The sequence below is a fragment of the Nothobranchius furzeri genome, chromosome 17 (genome assembly GCF_043380555.1).
Source record: "Nothobranchius furzeri strain GRZ-AD chromosome 17, NfurGRZ-RIMD1, whole genome shotgun sequence".
Classification (NCBI taxonomy): domain Eukaryota; kingdom Metazoa; phylum Chordata; class Actinopteri; order Cyprinodontiformes; family Nothobranchiidae; genus Nothobranchius; species Nothobranchius furzeri.
In genome coordinates, this window is record NC_091757.1 from 57,866,066 (window position 1) to 57,874,643 (window position 8,578).

Genomic DNA, 8,578 nt, shown 5'->3' on the forward strand with positions numbered 1-8,578 from the left:
TTTGCAGAGCAGCTTGGAAATGACGGCAAAAGACAAATCAGATGCAACCCAACTTCTAATGTGTCAGTTCTCCCACCGTGAGCCTGACACGTTCTTGGCCTGATTGTTGTAAAGCGCCTTGGGGGGTTCCAGGACTCTAGAAGGTGCTATATCAAAAACAGGTCCTTCTGGGGGGGCTGTTGGGGCGCTGTGGCACACCTTTACTCTGGAAGCACCTCATTTAATTCAACATCTGTTTGAGAACAAGACTTGGATGAAACCAGGTGACTTCAGGGCATGTTTGATGTTTACAGAATGAATCTCCTGGCAAATGCACCGTTTCTTGGATTTTGGGTTATTTTCTCCTTCACGACTCAATTTAAATGAATCTAGTTGGGAAATCATCATGAAGCAGAAAATAAACATCAGTTTCAGGCCATTTATGCCACTAACAGTTTTACCATTATACACAAACACATACAATATGTTTCTAAAAGGCAAACAAACTTAGAAAAAGTAAAACATTAAACTGAATACAAATGTGATCATGTAGCTCAGTCTGTAAGTACTTTCACTTTAGTACATTTTGTACCGCTTCACTTTATTATGGTTGAGAAAATTGTTCCCCTGTAGACAGCAATTATCCAAAGATCTTAAATTTGTAAGTTTTTAGACGTCAGTTTATTATTATTATCATTATTATTAATTTTGTAATAAAAAGCCAAAGTCGGAGGTATGAGGAAGCCAAAGAAATCTTGTCCGCAGAAAAGCATGGTAGAGGAAGTATCATAATATAGTAATACTGCCATGAAGCATTATTGACTCAAATATAGGATGGAAAAAACCTTATTATGTAATTGATTTGTTTAAAAAATATTAATTAAATGAGTAATTTACTTAAACTGCATTTTTCGTGTTTTTATGTGACAGGCCTACTTTAAGCCAGCGTTCTTAATAAAACACATAAAACGAGCAAACTTCTGAACCTTCTGAAGAAATCAGCACATCATCAGGAACGTTCCTGTGAAGTCACTTAAACCTTGTCTTTGAAATGTTGATGTTTCCTTGATGAACAAACATTCATGCAGGAGGAGGAAGAGTTAGTCTGGCTCCGTTTTCAGATCATATTAAACCAGGTTGCGCACGCGCACATTATCAGTGCGCGCATCAAAGTCCACGAGACCTTCAGACTTTGACTTTAGCTGCAGAATAACCTTTGTGGAGACACATTCCCCCTTTTTCCTTCTTTTGGTCAATGGAAGGCACGTGAGAAAGTTCAGCAGCTGTTTTTACCGGGGCTCGTCGCTACGTCACGCAGCGTCTCCGCGCCGATTGGCTCGCTCTTGTGTAACTGTGCAACGGTATAAAACTCTTGCACTTTGGTGGAGTTGGTAGTAGGTTTTCTCCCGCACGTTTGGGGGGAGGGGGGTTCTCTTCGCTGGTTCCCGGAACACTCGTTCTGCACATCTACGGAGGAGATGCAGAGCTGCGCCAAATCCTGGGGGCTCTTCTTGGCCAGGTCGGTGAGTCCGAGCGCGCCCTGCAGCCATCTGAGCCACAAGAGCGGCGTGGTTTGGAAACTTCAGTGCAGGATCCGACCCGGGAGATCAACAGCAGCCCGGGCTCTCAGGACGTCCGCGTCCGCCTCATCCAGGCGCATCGAGAGGATTTTACCCAGACACGATGATTTTGCAGAAAGGCACATCGGTCCAGGTGAGCGGGAGAAGAGAGAGATGCTGGATGTTCTGGGGCTTGAGGTGAGATTTTACAGCATGAACTGGTTTATATGCAACAATAGGTGACGGTTACTCACGCGCTTATTTATTTATTATTTATTTATTTACCACAGTCAATCGACCAGCTGATAGAAAGCACAGTGCCAGCCTCCATCAGCCTTCAGCGGAGTTTGAAGATGGATGATCCCATCTGTAAGTTTGGCTTCATTTGAACACATTTTGTCTCTCGTATCTAAACGCTGAGAACCAACTAGACGCACAAACCCTACATGTAAATAAAAAGGCTTGATGTTGCATTCAGCTGCGGGTTTTCGGCTCGGTTGGGTCTCCCCTTTCCATCTCAGGGGCGCTAAACGGAGCCAAGCGAGTGGCTGAAATGTAGGTTGCGCGTCTATTGTGCGCCGCGGAGCGCGCGCCCCGGCTAAGTCTTCCTTTGAACATATTTGGAGTTGTTTTTGCGAAACTCGGCGAGCAGCACCAATCTCCTGATGGGAAGAAGCCGATGCTCATAGGATGGCAACTGGAGTGTAAAGTTTCGCCTTGAGAGCTCCGGTCCAGAGTCCAGTTCAATCTGGTTCCTGCGTCGTTCACATTACGTCACAGCCGAGGGGTTCCTAATAAGGTGACTTCAGTTTGTTCCGTCTTTTATCTGACCTGGATGTGTCCTCCTCTTGTCCCACGCTGCTCACTATTCCAGCATCACGCGCAGCCTGTTTCCTCAGGTCTGTTCTGGAGCGAATATAGAAGAAAACACACACACACACACACACACACGCACGCACACACACACACACACACACACACACACGCACAGAGACAGACACACACACACACACACACACACACACACACACACACACACACGCACAGAGACAGACACACACACACACACACACACACACACACACACACACACACGCACACACACACACACACACACACACACACACACACACACACGCACGCACGCACGCGCACACACACACACACACACACACACACGCACACACACACACACACATTTTCCCTACTGAATATTATGCAACTACTAAAGAAAGTATGAGGACGATAGCATTCACAGCTTCAGTTAGCCGACATCAGTACTTGTGATGTGTTTCAACTGGTCAACTATTTTATTATAATAATTTATTTATTAACCAAACCTGTAAGGATTGGTTCTGAAAGCTCAGGCAAATAATATCTCTAAAATATGGAGAGAAAGGGGAGCTGACGCAGACTTTTTTGTGGCATTTTAGTAAAAACGACTGTTTTCCTAATTAGTTTGGTTAAAATTGAAACCAAAATCTAATAAATAAACATGTTTAACAGGACTGGAAGGGGAAATGGCAGCAGGCGTTACTAATCATTGTTTTCTTTCCAAATCTATTGAAAACATTTTAGCCTGTCTGGGTTAACATTATATTAAAGGCTTCTCCAGGGTCCTTATCGAGTACATTAGTGCTGCCCACCATTTGGAAAAGGTCTAAAGGGCATCTCAGTTGATGCAATTTACTCCCTCCAAAAATTAGATGGTTCAATACTCAAAGAAATACATCCATCCATCCATCCATCCATCCGTCCATCGTCTGAACCCGCTTGTCCACGCAGGGTTGCGGGGGGGCTGGTGCCCATCTCCAGCGGTCAACGGGCAATCAGGCGGGGTACACCCTGGACAGAGAGCCAGTCCATCGCAGGGCAACACACACACACACACACACACACACACACACACACACACACACACACACACACACACACACACACACACACACACACACACACACACACACCTAAGGACAATCTGGACAGACCAATCACCCTAACAGTCATGTTTTTGGACTGTGGGAGGAAGCCGGAGAACCCGGAGAGAACCCACGCATGCACAGGGAGAACATGCTAACTCCATGCAGACAGATCCCAGGCTGGGAAACGAACCCAGGACCTTCTTGTTGCTAGGCAACAGCTCTAACCACTGCACCACTGCACAGCCCTCCTCAAAGAAATGTCACATCCAAATCTACGAGCAACTGGGACTAGAAGGATAAATTAATAAGATAAACACAGAACAGCTGTGGTGTGTTTCAAAGAGTTTTTGGAGAACATTAGCCTAGCAAGCCATGCTATACATGTGAATATAGTCCGGCCACAATCCATACACACAACTCAGTCTTGGGGCAGAATCTACGGTGGTCTTTCTAACCGTCTCCACATGGTATGGATGTCGTTGAAGAGGCAGTCCGCCGTAAACTGTCAAAGAAGACATAAATACATCTTCTTTTAATGGAAGTAGCTCTATGTGCTCGATTCAAAGACACGCTCAAGTCTAAATAGTCCAAAGCTGTTTTTGCTCAGTCACAGTAACAGACCACCCACCAAACCCTATCGGATTGGCCCGCCAACCCGATGGAGAGCCGTGATTGGCCCGCCAACCCGATGGAGAGCCGTGATTGGCCCGCCAACCCGATGGAGAGCCGTGATTGGCCCGCCAACCCGATGGAGAGCCGTGATTGACAAGGCACAAGTCTATTTGGGCCCGCGGAGGGTTGGAGGGAGCGTGGCTAGACCGACCTGCAGATACATTTGGGTTATGCTGCAGTGTGTCGGTACTTCTACGCTACAACGAACATGCCAGCATGATTTAGGATTCAAATTTGCATGAAGACAAACCACAAGACCGTTCTAGAGATGAGAGACCAAACAGATTATTACCCATAATGCACTGCGACGTTATAAAGTGCAGCATATCAGCACAGATGTGGACGGCTAATGAGCGGGACACCTCACAGCCACTGAGTCCACTGTGAACTCCTCTGTGGGTCAAAGGGATCAATGTGGAACCACCTTGGACCGAAGCGGGTCAGGAACAAGGACAGAGCGGACCTACAGCAGAACAAGAAGAAAAGGTGTTGCAACGGTCCAGTCAAAGTCCAGATCCTTACCTGATCGAAGTAACTGTGACGGGACTTTTAAGAGAGCAGGTCATGAATGAATCCCTGCAGATCTCAACGAAGTGAAGCAACTCCAAAAAGAAGACGGGTCAGAACTCCTCAGAACCATCGGAGTGCTCAGTAGAGTCAAACAGCCTGAGAATCCAGACGCTTTTGTTGAATGAACGATGCCAGGATGTAATCTGAGTTTTGTACACGAGGTTAGATGTGAAGAAAGAAGGTTAACTTCTAACGATCAGCAGGTTTTCTGAACGCTACCAGCGACGCCACGATTCACTCATCCGACCAAGATGGTGAAATCAGTTTTTCATACACGGCTCAGACGAACAGAAACTGTGTCCTGATGACTGTTTAGTCTAAATGTTGATGATTCTTATACATTCTTCTGGAACGACTGTGGTCCGGACGTGGTTGAACGTCTGACGCTGCAGAGTGAAAATACGAAGACGCTGAAGACAAATCTGTACTAGAAATGTCTTTTCTAGCCACTTGGGTACCTTTTGAATGCTTCTGTGACCCGGTCCCTGAGCCAGCCTTGTGCCGGCCCCCCCTGACTGTCAGGCTTTATAATGCAGCAAACCATGCTGAAGGGACAGACTGGAGGCGGTGCTGCTTGTTCAGCTTTGAAGGGCTTCGCTTTGCAAAGCCAGAGAGGGATTCTCTTAACAATGGACCTCCTGAATCAGCCCCCCCCCCCCCCAACTGCTCGACAGAGCTCTGGAACTACGGGAAAACAGTCTTTCCTTCTGAAATGAACGCCCATCAACCAATGAAACAAAGCAAACACATTCCCCTGTAAAAGATGAGACAATATAAACGTTAAACTTTAATAAAAACTTGGTTGCTTTTTGAAAAAGCTGTAAATAAACCCCGACACTCTGGCTGTGGACCCTCCCGCCACCAAGCTCTACATTTCTTTTCCAAAAACAAAGTCTCAGACGGGTGGTATTGTCCATTCCTCGGAGTTGCTAGGCAGCCAGGAAATCCAGAGGAATCCGAGGCACAGGCAGAAAATTCCCAACCGCCTTGAAGATTGAGGCTAAACGTCAGGAAAGGAACCCACACGGGCTTTGGAGGATGTGCTGGTTAGGGTTAGGGCTGGAAATGTGTCCCGGCACTCATGAATAAAACACCAGTTTGGCTGCTGAGCCGCCTTTCTGATGAATTATTTATGAAATGTTCTGAGCTCATCCAACTATTTAGGGATGCAAGTCAGATATTTTCCATGAAGCAGTTTTAATGTTCCTGATTTTTATTGTTTTCTTCCTGTATTTGGAAACGAGGCCAGTTTTGTCTGACTTCCAGGTGAGAATGAAGTTCTGGAGGCGCTGCAGAAGATTGCATCCAAAAACAAAGTTTGGAGGTCTTACATCGGGATGGGTTACTACAGCTGCTCCGTCCCACCACCCATCCAGAGGAATCTCCTGGAGAATGCTGGCTGGTGAGTGCCCGTGGGCCAACACGGGGGGGGGAACGTGATGCGAGTGGATTTATAAGTTTGGTCCTTGTGGCACAGCCTGGCGTGACTTTCACGTGAGGCCGTGTGACTTGACTCATTAAGAACGGATGGTTCTCCCCAGCGTTTATGCTGAACAACGTCTCCTTTCACCAAAATCCAACTCGGCCACCCCTGCCCGTGTTTTCTCTAAACCTCGTGAACCTGAACAGACGAACAGTGCATTCCACTGGTTCGTCTCGCTTCCTTGGTTAACAACAACTTTCCCCTTTTGTCCTGGTGTCCAAACTGGTTTGGCTGATTCATGCTGAGTGTCTTCTTCAGGGTGACCCAGTACACGCCCTACCAGCCGGAGGTCTCTCAGGGTCGCCTGGAGTCTCTCCTCAACTATCAGACCCTGATCTGTGACATCACCGGCATGCCCGTGTCCAACGCCTCCCTGCTCGATGAAGGGACCGCTGCAGCCGAGGCCATGCAGCTCTGCCACAGGTACCATCCTCTGCATGTGAAGCTCTGCCCATGAGTGATTCATTACAAGTACAAACCAAAGGAATCATTTTTGGGGTTCAAATGAATAATTAGCTAATTTGAGATCGGAAACGCAATCTCGTTTGTTCTCACAGGCAAAACAAAAGACGGACCTTCTACATCGACCCGCGTTGCCACCCTCAGACCATAGCTGTGGTGCAGACCCGAGCCAAGTATGCGTCACAAACTCCTAATTTCATGCAGCAACTGAACGTGCATCTGATGCTCTGTTTGATGCGTTTTGCAGCTACATCGGCGTGAACACTGTGCTGAAGCTGCCTCATGAGATGGACTTCAGCGGGAAGGATGTGAGCGGCATTCTCTTCCAGTATCCGGACACCGATGGCAGAGTGGAGGACTTCACCGCCCTCGTGGACCGGGCTCATAAGGGAGGGGTAAGAGAAAGCTGCAGCTAGAATCACGACAACCGTTTATTTAAGCACATCTGCAAGCCCGTGGGTGTGGTACGTGTTGGGTCACACCGAGGACATCTATACAAAAGTCTGTCTTTGTAGCCGGATGGTGTTGGTGCACAATGACCTCATTCAGTTTAATCTCCCTTCTTGTGTCCAGGCCATGGCCTGTTGTGCCACTGACCTGCTCGCTCTCTGCGTGCTGCGACCTCCTGGAGAGTTCGGTGTCGATGTCGCGCTGGGCAGCTCCCAGAGGTTTGGCGTTCCCCTCTGCTACGGCGGTCCTCATGCCGCCTTCTTTGCAGTCAAAGACAGCCTGGTCAGAATGATGCCTGGCAGAATGGTCGGAGTCACCAGGTGAGTGATGGCACCAGTAGAGGGCTGAGAATGAATGAAAAGGAAATGAGAATGTTTCCTGATTTGCATCTTTTGTTGTTGGATGGTCCAGAGATGCAGCCGGTAAGGAAGTGTACCGTCTTGCTCTGCAGACCAGAGAGCAACACATTCGGAGGGACAAGGCAACCAGCAACATTTGCACTGCACAGGTAAGTTTACGTTTTAATCACATTCATTAGAAAAGTGTGAGGAAACGTATTTTTTATGAGGAAATAAAAATGTGTTGATTTCCATCTATTTAAATAGGTGCTTTACAGTTTTTAATCAATTTGGTGATAAAAGCTGCAAAATGTGATGAACGTTTGTGTGTGCAGGCTCTGCTAGCCAACATGGCTGCTATGTATGCACTCTATCATGGCCCTCAGGGACTTAAGCACATCGCTGAAAGAACACACAACGCTGCACTAATCCTCTCTGAAGGTAAATCTGTTTTATTATTTATTGTAATTCATAGAAATCGAATAAAACCATTCCAAGGAGGTCCATGAACCTAGAATTTCACTCTAGTTCTTAAAGACCAAGTTCACCCCTATTTCCTGCATTAGCCTCTGATGGAAAGTAGAAGAGGAAACGCTCCGATTAGAAAAGCCAGTCAGATCTACATCACACTGACGATTAGCATTCATGGGCCTGCCGATCTTGGCTCACAACAGAGAAGGTGGTGGCTGATTTAGCGTCTGGCAGAGAGCTGAGCATGCCTTGGCTAGCAGAAGCTAATGGTTAGCATTAGCATCTCCACAGCATGGCAGAACTCCTTCAGGCTTGTGTTATTCGTGGGGATAAATCATCAATGTTGCAGAGCGAACAGAGGCAGTGGAAGAGTTGTGTTCTGTTAGCCAATAAGAGGCAACTTGTCCACATTTCAGGAAGTAAGACTCCGTATTGCTGCTCCCCTCTTCTCTGGCTCACTTCTAGTTCCTGAAACAGGAACAGAGTTTCTCCCACAGAGACTGAACCACAGGGCATTCATTTTCACTAGACCACAGTAAATGTGTGGAAAAAACTAGTGAACCTGGTCTTCAAACACAGTGGTGGCAGTATCATTATTTGAGACTGTTTTACAGCATTAAGATTGGGATACAAGTCATTCATTTTTGCCCATTTTCATGTTTCAGGTCTGAA

The 8,578-nt window shown here is 46.9% G+C and overlaps 1 protein-coding gene across 1 annotated transcript in view; it reads left to right on the forward strand.

The window, feature by feature from the left end:
• The first annotated feature begins 1,336 nt into the window (after positions 1 to 1,336).
• Positions 1,337 to 8,578, forward strand: part of gldc (glycine dehydrogenase (decarboxylating)) — a 21,093-nt gene continuing 13,851 nt past the window's right edge. The window contains exons 1-10 of the mRNA XM_015973242.3: positions 1,337 to 1,736; positions 1,829 to 1,907; positions 5,969 to 6,104; positions 6,444 to 6,608; positions 6,743 to 6,820; positions 6,895 to 7,042; positions 7,221 to 7,417; positions 7,509 to 7,605; positions 7,771 to 7,876; positions 8,572 to 8,578. The exon at positions 8,572 to 8,578 is cut by the window's right edge and continues 133 nt beyond it. Coding sequence (XP_015828728.1) covers positions 1,458 to 1,736; positions 1,829 to 1,907; positions 5,969 to 6,104; positions 6,444 to 6,608; positions 6,743 to 6,820; positions 6,895 to 7,042; positions 7,221 to 7,417; positions 7,509 to 7,605; positions 7,771 to 7,876; positions 8,572 to 8,578 — 1,292 coding nt within the window. The 5' untranslated portion in view covers positions 1,337 to 1,457. The remainder of the gene's footprint in view (positions 1,737 to 1,828; positions 1,908 to 5,968; positions 6,105 to 6,443; positions 6,609 to 6,742; positions 6,821 to 6,894; positions 7,043 to 7,220; positions 7,418 to 7,508; positions 7,606 to 7,770; positions 7,877 to 8,571) is intronic.